Consider the following 14,167-nt stretch of genomic DNA (forward strand, 5'->3'; position numbering starts at 1 on the left):
TCAGGTGAAGCTAAGAGGGGAAAAGAGATGCAAGAAAAGGCAGTAACAAGTGGGCAAGGAAATGACAGACAAATGGGGCATGGCGAACAGTGATAAGAAAGTGCAGGTGCAGGACAAGAGAGTGCAGTGATCAGAGGGAGACTGTGATACGAATGAAACTGGGCGTGAATACAAGAGACCTGAGAGGAGTGCAGACGAAGACAGGATGACAGGCAGGTGAAAGTGAGCAGTGAAGAGAATTCCTGACATGACAACTAAAGATCAGTACAAACTTGAACAGAACAGCAAATCAAACCAAAAGATAAACACAGAAGAAAAACTACATAAAAACTGATCAGAAAATAATAGGAAATAAATACTAAGACAAAACTAAACTGAACTGACTGAGACATATAACAATAAGTAAAACAGAGACTGAAAGATAACCAGACATCAAGGTACTACAGAAAACAGAAATGTTAACAGCAAAATAGGCAGATAATAACTAAATGTTAAACAATGAAAACACAGGCTGGCTGAACAAAACTAGAATGGAACTGAAACATGGCTGAAGAATAAAAGTAACAAAGAAAAAAGTGACAAAGCAAAATAGAACATAGAATAAACACGTGATGAAAATAACAATTAATAAAACAAAGCTGGGAAGATGGTTATGAACTATAGGAGCCTGGATCAGGGCAGGGCATGACAATTCATAACTGTTGCTTTTAATTTGCCATGTTTTTTTGTCGATTGTTTCTGTAAACTGCACTTTATGTTTTTCAGTGTTTCATAAATATATTTGATTAATAAATTAACAGTTATGTGATGGGAGTGTCTACTATCTCTGTACTGCAAATTATACCAATCTGTTTTAAAAAATTTATACTTTTATATGGCAGACTTTTTACAACATATTAATACATACATGGCTATCTACACAGCACCCCCATTCGCCCTATTGACGTTTCAAATCCCGCAAAACCTCGCAGAGTTCACCGCTCTGCGAGATCTCAGTAACATTGAGAACTGCATTGAGACCCTCTGATCACGCTGCACTTTAACCGCTGCACACGGACAACACAATTAACATCACAACATAAAACTATTTTTATATTGTGCCTAAAACTCTTGTGAATATATTCTCTGGGTTTATAGACGTTGTTATTGTGTTTATTTTATGTAAACATGCGCGAATCACAGGCTGTCTCTCTGTTATTTTCAATGGGAGCTGCTGTCAGCTACAATCGCTTCCTGTTCATGTTGTTCTGGGGGAAAGTGACGTTTGCTCTTTAACTTCTTATTGTTCTTTACAACACTGTTTGTTCTCTTTGTTCCAGACTAATATATATAATATGTTTGAAATTCGGTTTGCATTTATTAAATTCCACGCAGATTAAACGTAACAGACACGGATTATTTGTTATAATTGTTTTAGCAAGTTTTCAGGGTATCATGCAGCAGTCTCTTATTAACGTGACGAAAAGCATAAAAAAATACATTTTTGTAGTATAATATTAATTTACAACTGTCATCATGTTGATTCTCTATATGTTGTTTCACTGCAGCGGCTCTCTGGCACGCAAGGGATTATGGGATACGTCACCAGGGCGAATAATCTAGAATGGAGAGTCAGTATTGTGACTACGCCATGGTAGCTAGCTCAGCATCAGGTATTGTGGCTAGCACAGCAGGTAACCAGTATTGTTTTACAACTTACTGCACACAACATGAATTTCTTTTTGGAACAGTTTATGCATTGCAGAACAAACAAAGAAAAAAACATTACTATATATATGAATGAATGAATGAATGAATGAATGAATGAATGAATGAATGAAAATGAATGAATGAATGAATGAATGAAAATTGTTTATTTCGAACATTTGATACAACAAAACAACTGTTTTCTGTTACTTAAGTAGCTTCTCACCCAGTGCAACACCAACCCCCTAATCCCATACTGTTCAAGTTTATTGATTAATATGTCATGATTAATTGTATCAAAAGCCTTTTTAAGGTCTATAAATATTCCAACTGAATGTAATTTGTGGTCTATGGCGTTTGTAATCTCCTCAACTGATTCTATTAATGCAAGTGATGTTGAACTATGTGCTCTGAATCCATATTGACTATCAGTAAGTAATTTATGTTTATTTATGAATTTGTCTAATCTATTATTGAATAACTTTTCTAATAATTTGGAAAATTGTGGAAGCAAAGAAACAGGTCTATAATTTGTGAAGTGGTGTCTATCCCCAGTCTTATACAGCGGCACAACCTTAGCTATTTTCATTTGATTGGGAAATTTACCGGTTTGAAATGATAAGTTACAGATGTATGTTAATGGTTCTACAATCCATTCAATGACCTGTTTTACCACCACCATATCAATTTCATTTAAATCGGTAGATGTTTTCTATTTACAATTATTCACAATGTCTATAATTTCATTTCCATCCACTGCTGTGAGGAACATTGAACAGGGATTTCTTTCTATGAGATTATTATCCCAATCCTCAGGTTGGGAATCGGGAATTTTTTCTGCCAAGTTTGGTCCAATATTTACAAAAAAATTATTAAAACCGTTGACTACCTCATCCTTATTTTCCTTCTTGACATTATTATCAATGAAATACTGAGGGTAACTCTGTTTTTTATTACCATTTTTGATAATGCTATTTAATATATCCCATATTCCTTTAATATTGCTTTTGTTATTATATTATATATATATATATATATATAGTATTGTGAGCTAATTGCTAATAACAGGCACCACAGTTAAAAAGGACAGTTGTAATAGGTAATAGGTCATTGATTATAATAAAATTTTTAAATATTATGGCAGATGCTTTGTCTTGTGTCCAGTTGAAGACAGAAGGGAATCAATCATATCCAGAACTTATGACTTTCAAATCAAAGACTGATTAATAAAATTTCAGATTTAATTAAAAATATTGTTTTAACTTATATTTGTTACATGGTCTATGAATGAAACCTCACTGCCCACATTTTTTTCCTTCTTCTTTTACTGAACTATGAAAACCACTAAACAAAAGCAACACGTGGCAGTAGCATATTTTATCATACTTACGAATAGACAATAGATAATTCAAGGTTATCAAAGTCTCTGAAGATCTCACTGTACCGCTTGGTCTCCGATTTACGATCCACTTTCTTCGCATCTGGGAAAAGAAATTAATGATCAGAGAATTGATCCATCAGCTGATAAAATGCTGCTACTGTTATCCAGAGCTGTAAATGTGAAACCCTTCACACAACCTGTAAACTTTATGGGTATAAATGAGAGGCTTAAAAAAAGAAAAACTGCTGTGAAGAAATACAAGGATTTTGCATATGAAGACATACTGTAGATAAAGTAACATTTGAAGCACACCGACATAAATGTATCCAAAATCAGTATAATAAAGCCAATTTTTTAAAATTTGTTTGTGATATTTAATCAAATGCTATTTAAATTTCTGATGACAATAGGTTTTTGGCTTGATGTTAATAGTAAATTTAATTATGCAAGGTAATAGTGGGTAATAATAATAATAATAAATAAATAAATAATATGGGTGAATACAAAAAAGGTAAAGCTTTGTGCAGCTTGCACCATTTGAAACAAATGACTCTCTGAAACATCTCCATTTTGGTGAACCACATCCTGCTTGCAGTTTGTGTCACATCCCATAATGAGCACACACACACACACACACACACACGCACGCACGCACACACACACACACACACACACAACCTTATTTTGCACACTAACACTGCTCCAGTCTACCAGTGACACCCGAGATGCAAAGTATCCTCAACCTTATTGTATTCACCACTTCTGATATTCAAGTATATCATGTTAAATGGAAATACAGAAGTGACACAACAGCAATCTGTCAAAATCGAGGAAGAGTTCAGCAACTTCACCAATTTTCTGCTGACTAGGAGGACCCAGTGCTGCAGATCTCCTGACAGATGCATCAACAAAGTAACAACACAGTAAACTGCAATTGCTGCACATGCATGGATGTGCATGAATGCAAGACCCAAGTCAGAAGAGCATCAGTGAAGAGAATTCACGGGTTCAAGAAGAATCCCGACTGGTGCAACTTAACCCACTTTGCACTCACCTGCAGATTTCTCCGTATCCTTGTTTGCCTCTTCACCTTCCATCTCTGCACAGTCAACACAGCAAAAAGACAACAGCACTACTACTCACACATCATTTGGCCAGAGGTCACCCTGTAACTATACACTCAGAGGTACAGTGCATCCAAGTGGTCAGGAAAACCACACTCCAATATGTGCACGCAGATGCACATTTCAGTAAAACAGAGCATGCAGCTGTCAGCTCGCTGCTGTTTGTGCTCTCAAAATGATCTTCCTCTAGACGTGTGGAGGTTGGCCAATGTTTTCAGCACCATGAGAAGAGGAAGTGCGTCTTGCAGTCAGTTCAGGCGCCACCTACACCATCGCAGCATGAGACAGCGCCACTGCGAACGTCTCTGCCTGCAGAACGTCTAACAAGATAGTCAATGTGTAGTTTTCTCATTTTGCAGCTATGTCACCTTTAAATATGTGAGACATTAACCAGATCTGTTTGAAATATTATTAGGTCCAATAGTAAGTTGGGTGGTGATTCAATTTTTTGTCATTTTAATGGAGTTCAATTCATTTGCAACTCATTTTATTGATTCCGCTCCAATGTTGAGACAGTTGCCCAAATGGGACGTACGTACTCCACTTCTTGCATTTTACAGCTCGGCCAGGAGATGGAAGTAAAAAGAAAAGGATCAGCAGTTACTTACTTGTACAGATTGACAAGTTTGAGAACCCTCATTTTTGGGAAATGGAGGCTCATATATATATATATATATATATATATATATATATATATATATATATATATATATATATATATATAATTCTATGAAAAGGCAAGGGAGCATAAATCATCCTCACTAAAAAAGAAAACATATTAAGGGCCTTTTCACATTATGACGTGAAGTAACAAACACTGTCTGATGTAGCAGGTTGGTAAACTGGTAAGTGGAATGTATTTACATAGTGCTTTCCCATCTACATCAGAAACTCAAAGCGCTTTACAATTATGCCTCACATTCACCCATCAATGTCATGGTGCTGCTGTGCAAGGTGCTCATTACACATGGGGAGTGACTAGGAGATTAACGACCGTGTCCAAGGGCCCTTAGTGATTTTCCGGTCTAGCTGGGTTTTGAACCGAGGATCCTCTGGTCTGAAGCCCATCGCTTAACCACTAAACCCTCCCCCAGATTTGCAAAAATCTCTGTGAAACACCAGAGCAGCCTTGCTTCAGGGGCCCTAACTTTCTTGGCTGCAACTCAGGTCAATGTAGCTCAGCAATGGCAACGTTTGGCGAAGGTCCACTGACTTGCTATTGGATGTAGTTCAACTTTTACCATAAGAGGGCGCATGCTTTGGTAGCGCACTTCACGGAGCAGATTGTTGACTCAACATTTGAGATATTATGGGACGTAGCTTATATAAACTTGACTCTGCAATTGCATCACTTGTTAATGGTGCGTTGACAATACAGGTTCTGCATATGCCTTCACATTTCTACATAATTTTCTTATTTTATTGTATTGTTACAAGTATTGTTATTATTGCTTATCCTTGCACATGCTGTTTGATGCACATTTTCCTCTACTCGCACCCATCTTGTGTTTTTTTAAGAGCTGATGTAACGTGAATTTCTCCACTGTGAGATCAATAACGTCTTATCTTATAATTCTTCAACAAAAACAGCCACCAGAGGGCACTGGGGTACTGCCCGACCTTGGGAATACAATGAAATTCATTTAGATTCAATTCTTTGCTTTAAGAAACTGATACTACTGACAAAAATACATATATGAGGCTATATTTTTGTTGCTATTTAATCTTCGTATTTCCAGAAAATGTAAACATTTCTCTGATTGGATTGAGAGCAGTCACCCAGTCTGCACGCACTAGAAATATTCTCTGTTCCTACTGCAAAGCAGGGGGATGACCATCCAAAACTACTGACCAAACATTATATTTCAGGGATAGCTGACACTTTTTACACCATTAAATCATTCTCAAGTAATCAGAGACTGGAGGTTTTTTTTTTCAGAACAATTTTTTCTTCTTTAATGTTTTTAATGTTAATTTTTTTTTTTTTTTTTTGCTTCATAATAACCTTCCTTAGGCTGCACTTGGGCTTATTCAGGTGGGGGATGAGAGACAGCTGCTGTTGCTCCTGACGTTCAGAACATGTGTCATTTTTTGAGCAGAGCAGCTTGCTAAACATTTGCCTGCATTGATTATTTAACTAAAACAAAGGTGAAATGTATAAATTTTCTTCATAAATATGAGCTAATATGGGGAGAAAAGTGAGCTAGTTTATAAACTCTGGCCACAGGCCGATTAATGTTCCAGAACGTTCCCTCACATGAACCAGTAACAGACCCACTGTTGTGTGGGCCGCTGAAGAGGAGGTACTGCTGGCCCACCACCACCAGAGGGCGCCCTGCTTGGAGTGCGGGCTCCAAGCACGAGAGGGCGCCAGACCCAGAGGAAGTGACAGCTGTCACTCATCACACCAGCTGTCACTCATCTACACCAGTACTTAAGCCGGACTGCAACTCCACCTCCCCGCCGAGAAATCGACTACCGAGAGGTATTTTCTCTGCTATCTGACACTTTGTGTGTACTAAACCAGATCTCTCTTGCAGCCTTATTCTTGTGGACGCTGCCTTATCCGGGACTTCGGCGTTTGGCGTGACGACGACGACTGCGCCACACTCTCTGAACAGATAAGTGGTTAGACAAGAGCTGCACGAGTGTGTGATTCGGAGGTGGAGGTTCTCCTCCTGACTGTGTACAGACTGTGGACCACTGAGTGTAAGGACTTACACTCATTCATCTTGTCTCTGCTTTTTGCCAGCAGTACCACGGTCGACAGCCGAAGACAGAGGTCACCTGGGGACTCGGGACTTGGCGGCTCCGGTGTTCTTCAGACCGTTGGTGGTGGAGGCCGTGTGGGACGCGGCCTCTCTCTCGTCGGGGTCTTCTATCTTCGAGCCTGCCCACACGTCACCTGGTGTTAATTGACTTTACAAATTCTGTGTGTTACGTTGTGTGTTGTCACAACATTAAATTGTTACCTTTTGGCTTACTCATTGTCCGTTCATTTGCGCCCCCTGTTGTGGGTCCGTGCTACGACACCTTCCCAACAGGATTTCTCGGCCAATCGTCATGGATTCCGAGGGGCGTCAGCTCGAGCGTGAACGGCCAATGGAAGAGCCGGGAGCGCAGGCGTCAGCGGGAGGCGTGTTGAGTGAGCTGCAGCAGATCTTAACCGCCTTCACGGCTCGGTTGGATTTAGTGACCGAGCAGAATGTCCTCCTTAATCGGAGAGTGGAGGCTCTCGCCGCCAGGGTGGAAGCGCACGATCAGGGCGCTGCTGCAGCTCCTCCTCTGGCTGGTCCTGGGCCTGTATCAGACGTACCACTGGTCGTTCAACGAACCCCCCCACCGTCCCCTGAAGCATACATAAGCCCTCCGGAACCGTACGGGGGCTGTGTCGAGACGTGCGCGGACTTCCTCATGCAGTGTTCGCTCGTCTTTTCACAGCGCCCTGTCATGTACGCATCAGACGCTAGCCGGGTAGCTTATGTTATTAATCTGCTTCGAGGAGAGGCACGCGCATGGGCTACGGCGCTTTGGGAGCAGAACTCACGGCTCCTAACGTCTTATACTGGGTTTGTACGGGAGTTCAAACAAGTGTTTGATCATCCCAACAGAGGCGAGACCGCTTCAAACGTGCTGCTGTCGATGAGACAGGGGCGCCGTAGCGCAGCCGAGTATGCAGTCGACTTCCGCATCGTGGCAGCGAGGTCCGGCTGGAATAACGTTGCGCTCCGCGCCGCCTTTATAAGTGGGCTGTCCCCGGTCCTTAAGGAGCACCTACTGGCTAAGGAGGAACCGCGGGATTTTGACGGGCTTGTCGATTTGGTTATACGCTTAGACAACCGTTTGAATGAGCATCGTCGGGAGCAGGCCGGGGGGCGTGACCGGACACGAGCAGGGCCAAAGTAAGATCAAATGTCAGACAAAGGAGACTGGCCCGCGGGGAGTGTTTTGTCTGCGGCTCTTGTGAGCACATGCAGAGGGACTGCCCTGAACGGTCAAACTACAACGCCCGTCCTTAGAAACTGGGCTAAGGGTGGGCCATAACACACACGCGGAAAGACCCCGCAGATCGGCACGAATCCCAGTAACAATCCTTTGTGAGGAGTTAACCCTTCACGCCCCAGCACTGATAGACACGGGGTCAGAAGGGAATCTGCTGGACAGCAGATGGGCAAAGGAAGTAGGGCTCCCTCTGGTGGCTCTGCCGGCACCAGTGCAGGTGCGAGCACTAGATGGCACCCTGCTTCCATTAATCACACATCAGACACCAGTGACCTTGGTTGTGTCTGGGAATCACAGGGAGGAGATAGTGTTCCATGTAACACCGTCTACCTCCCGAGTGATTCTGGGTTTTCCATGGATGGTGAAGCACAATCCCCGGGTCGATTGGCCGTCTGGGGTTGTGACGCAGTGGAGCGAAACCTGCCACCGGGAGTGTTTAGGATCTTCGGTTCCCCCCGGCACTACAGCTAATGAGGAGGTCAAAGTCCCCCTCAATCTATCGGCGGTGCCTAAGGAGTACCATGGTCTTGCTGACGTTTTCAGCAAAGATCTGGCGCTTACTCTTCCTCCGCACCGACCATATGATTGTGCCATCGATTTAGTCCCGGGCGTTGAGTACCCGTCCAGTAGGTTGTACAACCTCTCACGTCCGGAACGCGAATCAATGGAGACCTACATCCGGGACTCTTTAGCTGCCGGGCTGATCCGGAACTCCACCTCCCCGATGGGTGCTGGTTTCTTTTTTGTGGGCAAGAAGGACGGCGGACTCCGTCCATGCATTGATTACAGAGGGCTGAACGAGATCACGGTTCGCAACCGATACCCGTTACCTCTGTTGGATTCAGTGTTCACGCCCCTGCATGGAGCCCAAATCTTTACGAAATTGGATCTTAGAAACGCGTACCACCTGGTTCGGATCCGGAAGGGAGACGAATGGAAGACGGCATTCAACACCCCGTTAGGTCATTTTGAGTACCTGGTCATGCCGTTCGGTCTCACTAACGCCCCCGCAACGTTCCAAGCTTTGGTAAATGACGTCTTGCGGGACTTCCTGCATCGGTTCGTCTTCGTATATCTGGACGATATACTCATCTTTTCCCCGGACCCTGAGACCCATGTCCAGCATGTACGTCAGGTCCTACAGCGGTTGTTGGAGAACCGGCTGTTTGTGAAGGGCGAGAAGTGCGAGTTCCACCGCACTTCTTTGTCCTTCCTGGGGTTCATCATCTCCTCCAACTCTGTCGCCCCTGATCCGGCTAAGGTTGCGGCGGTGAGAGATTGGCCCCAACCAACAAGCCGCAGGAAACTACAGCAGTTCCTCGGCTTTGCAAATTTTTACAGGAGGTTCATTAAAAGGTTACAGTCAGGTAGTTATCCCCCTGACTGCCCTGACCTCCACCAAGGTCCCCTTCACCTGGTCGGATCGGTGCGAAGCCGCGTTCCAGGAGTTGAAACGCCGGTTCTCGACTGCACCAGTTCTGGTGCAGCCTGATCCTGATCGCCAGTACGTAGTAGAAGTGGACGCCTCTGACTCAGGGATAGGAGCCGTGCTGTCCCAGAGCGTAGAGGCTGATAAAGTTCTCCATCCTTGTGCCTTTTATTCCCGCAGGTTGACCCCAGCTGAACGGAACTATGACGTTGGCAATCGGGAACTTCTTGCGGTGAAGGAGGCTCTTGAAGAGTGGAGACACCTGCTGGAGGGGGCGTCGTTGCCCTTCACGGTTTTCACTGACCATCGGAACCTGGAGTACATCCGGACCGCCAAGCGGCTGAACCCCAGGCAAGCCCGCTGGTCTCTGTTCTTCGGGTGCCTTGACTTCCGGATCACATATCGCCCCGGGACCAAGAACCAAAAATCAGATGCATTGTCCCGGGTGCACGAAGAAGAAGCCAAAGCGGGGCTGTCGAACCCCACCGAGACCATCATCCCCGAGTCCACTGTCGTGGCCACCCTTACCTGGGACGTGGAGAAGACCGTCCGGGAGGCCCTGACCAGGAGCCCGGACCCGGGGACTGGCCCCAAGGACAGACTGTACGTCCCACCAGAGGCAAGAGCTGCCGTATTGGACTTCTGTCACGGGTCCAAGCTCTCCTGTCATCCCGGAGTGCGTAGGACCGTGGCAGTAGTCCAGCAGCGCTTCTGGTGGGCGTTCCTGGAAACCGACGTCCGGGACTACATCCAGGCCTGTACCATCTGCGCCAGGGGCAAGGCAGACCATCGGAGGACGACGGGCCTCCTCCAACCCCTGCCAGTGCCTCATCGCCCCTGGTCTCACATCGGCCTGGATTTCATCACGGGCCTCCCGCCGTCCCAGGGCAACACGTAATCCTCACGATAGTGGACCGGTTCTCCAAGGCGGCCCACTTCGTGGCCCTCCCGAAGCTCCCGACAGCCCAGGAGACAGCAGACCTCCTGGTCCATCACGTCTTGCGGCTGCATGGGATACCATCGGACATCGTCTCAGATCGTGGTCCCCAGTTCTCTTCACAGGTGTGGAGGAGTTTCTGCAAGGAGCTGGGGGCCACCGTGAGTCTCTCGTCCAGGTACCACCCCCAGACCAACGGCCAGGCAGAGCGGGCCAACCAGGAGTTGGAGCAGGCCCTTCGGTGTGTCACCTCCGCACATCCGGCGGCCTGGAGTCACCATCTGGCCTGGATCGAGTATGCCCACAACAGCCAAGTTTCGTCTGCTACCGGCCTCTCCCCTTTTGAGGTGTGTTTGGGGTACCAGCCCCCATTGTTCCCGCTGGTGGAGGGAGAGGTCGGTGTGCCCTCGGTCCAGGCCCACCTCAGGAGATGTCGCTGGGTGTGGCGGACCGCCCACTCTGCCCTGTTAAAGGCCCGGACGAGGGCCAAGTCCCATGCGGACCGCCGACGGTCCCCGGCCCCCACGTACCAGCCCGGGCAGGAGGTGTGGCTGTCAACAAAGGACATCCCCCTCTGTGTGGACTCACCCAAGTTAAAGGACAGATACATCGGACCATTCCCTATCCTCAAGATCATCAACCCGGCTGCAGTGAAGCTCCGTCTCCCGGTTTCGCTGCGGATCCACCCTGTCTTCCACGTGTCCCGTATCAAACCGCACCACACCTCGCCTTTCTGTACACCTGGACCCACGCCGCCTCCTGCCCGGCTCATCGACGGGGAGCCTGCTTGGACGGTCCGCAGGCTCCTGGACGTCCGTCGTAAGGGCCGGGGGTTCCAATATCTGGTGGACTGGGAGGGGTATGGACCTGAAGAACGCTCCTGGGTGAAGAGGAGCTTCATCCTGGACCGGCCCTCCTGGCCGATTTCTACAGACGACACCCGAACAAGCCCGGTCGGGCGCCAGGAGGCGCCCGTTGAGGGGGGGGTCCTGTTGTGTGGGCCGCTGAAGAGGAGGTACTGCTGGCCCACCACCACCAGAGGGCGCCCTGCTTGGAGTGCGGGCTCCAAGCACGAGAGGGCGCCAGACCCAGAGGAAGTGACAGCTGTCACTCATCACACCAGCTGTCACTATCTACACCAGTACTTAAGCCGGACTGCAACTCCACCTCCCCGCCGAGAAATCGACTACCGAGAGGTATTTTCTCTGCTATCTGACACTTTGTGTGTACTAAACCAGATCTCTCTTGCAGCCTTATTCTTGTGGACGTTGCCTTATCCGGGACTTCGGCGTGTGGCGTGACGACGACGACTGCGCCACACTCTCAGAACAGATAAGTGGTTAGACAAGAGCTGCACGAGTGTGTGATTCGGAGGTGGAGGTTCTCCTCCTGACTGTGTACAGACTGTGGACCACTGAGTGTAAGGACTTACACTCATTCATCTTGTCTCTGCTTTTTGCCAGCAGTACCAGGGTCGACAGCCGAAGACAGAGGTCACCTGGGGACTCGGGACTTGGCGGCTCCGGTGTTCTTCAGACCGTTGGTGGTGGAGGCCATGTGGGACGCGGCCTCTCTCTCGTCGGGGTCTTCTATCTTCGAGCCTGCCCACACGTCACCTGGTGTTAATTGACTTTACAAATTCTGTGTGTTACGTTGTGTGTTGTCACAACATTAAATTGTTACCTTTTGGCTTACTCATTGTCCGTTCATTTGCGCCCCCTGTTGTGGGTCCGTGCTACGACACCTTCCCAACACCCACCTTACCTCTGAAAGAACTGGGGGACATATTGTTGACCCTTCACTTTTTTCCTCCTGTGAGTTTTTTGTTTCCCTTTTTGTTTTTTGCTCCCTGACCTTTGATGCATCCTGGCTGCTGCTTCCACATTCCTCCTCCACTCTCTGTCTCCACAGCAGTCTGATGGAGCAGATGGACTGAACCATTTTATGTAAATAGAGGGGGGGGGGGGGGGGGTAGGGTGGGGTGGATGTTGAGAAATGTTTCCAAAACAAATAAACTTAGTGCTACCAATATATTGTAAATAAAACATATGTGTGATTGTGTCTGGAGCATGGCCCAAGCAGAGGCTCACCCCTTTGAGTCTGGTCTGCTTGAGGTTTCTTCCTCATATCATCAGAGGGAGTTTTTCCTTACCACTGTCACCTGTGTGCTTGCTCTGGGTGTTGGTAAGGTTAGACCTTACTTGTGTGAAGCGCCTTGAGGCAGCTTTGTTGTGATTTGGCGCTATATAAAATGAAATAAATAAATTGAAATTAGGTGTATTATTGAGTGTCATATTATTTAGTCAGTATTAAATTGTATTACGGGCCTCTCTGGGCCTCTGTCAAATATGGGCATCTAGAATTGCTTTCATTTTCCCCTTTTCGGTGCACAAAAAGGTTCATAAAGTTCATAAGGTTTAAGAACTACACCAAGTTTTAGCGTCAAGCTGTAAAACTGATCATGTGAACACTCTGAACTTTTTCAGCTATGCCTGATTGCCACTGATGCTGACTGGCCAACTGATAACCTTGAACAATGCGGTTTCTACCTAGAAACCATAATTAGTGTAAGACTTCCTCGAACTGGTGGGGCTAAAAAGCCTGACTCTCACTTAGCATTTGAGCTTGCAAATGTTACTGAGATGGGAAACTCTCTGACAAATTTGCATCAGCTGTGGGCACTATGGTATTCTGATAGCAACGTGTAATTATTGTCGCAGCAACGTGTAAATGTTGACACCACATACTAGCTAGTGATCTTCTGGAATATTTTTGTCGGAATTAAGTAATTAATGTCATGGTTATGTTGCGATAAAATTTTGGTGAAACTCAGGATGCAGTGTTACTATTTATAACACCATCAGACAATTTTGCTCAATCATACTCTAATTTCAGTAGTGTGTCTTCTTTTACCCCTACTCCTCTCAGGTCCTTTGGCCAATTTCTACCAAACTTGATATTTGAATGTTGGTAAGCCCAAGAATTGCCCTTAAAAGGTTTTGTATGTGCAAAGGTCAATTCATTTTATTTATATAGCGCGAAATCACAACTCAGCCACATGGGGTGTGCGCACAGCCAGTACGTTCTGAGTGCCGGTCCCAAGCCCAGAGAAAGGAGGAGGGTTCCGTCAGGAAGGGCATCCAGCATAAAACAAGCTAACCCAACAATGCAGACTAAAAATTGAATTTCCATACTGGATGGGTGAGGCTTAACGACAACTGCCACTGGTGCCATTCCCCAACAAGGTGCTGGCGTAAATTGGGAAGAAGCATCAAATCATAACAATGCTGACTCAAGGCACTGCACATGAGTAAGGTCCAGCCTTACCAAAAAAGGTCAAGGTCATTGGAGTTAAAGGTCAAAATATAACCCACCACAAATTTTAATTTGTATCAAATGTGTGACATATATGTAGGTGGGTTCTGGAATTGCCAAAGCAAGATGAAATTTACACAGGATCAATGACTAGCGTCATCATTGTGATGAAAGGTCAAAATGTACATTTATCACTCTGATGTGCACCAAACATGGCACATATATGGAAATGGGTTCCAGAATTACTCAGCAAGATCAAATCATTGGAGCCAAGGTCATGTCTGTCTGTTTGT

General features: G+C 45.9%; 1 protein-coding gene across 1 annotated transcript in view; it reads right to left on the minus strand.

Moving 5' to 3' along the window:
• The window catches only part of gmip (GEM interacting protein), a 48,737-nt gene extending 44,377 nt beyond the window's left edge, over positions 1-4,360 (minus strand). Inside the window, exons 1-2 of the mRNA XM_034190546.1 lie at positions 4,122-4,360; positions 3,077-3,167 (exon numbers count right to left, since the gene is read on the minus strand). Of these exons, the coding sequence (XP_034046437.1) occupies positions 3,077-3,167; positions 4,122-4,164 (134 nt within the window). The 5' untranslated portion in view covers positions 4,165-4,360. The remainder of the gene's footprint in view (positions 1-3,076; positions 3,168-4,121) is intronic.
• Between the last annotated feature and the right edge of the window lie 9,807 nt (positions 4,361-14,167).

Source organism: Thalassophryne amazonica, chromosome 16 (genome assembly GCF_902500255.1).
Source record: "Thalassophryne amazonica chromosome 16, fThaAma1.1, whole genome shotgun sequence".
NCBI lineage: Eukaryota > Metazoa > Chordata > Actinopteri > Batrachoidiformes > Batrachoididae > Thalassophryne > Thalassophryne amazonica.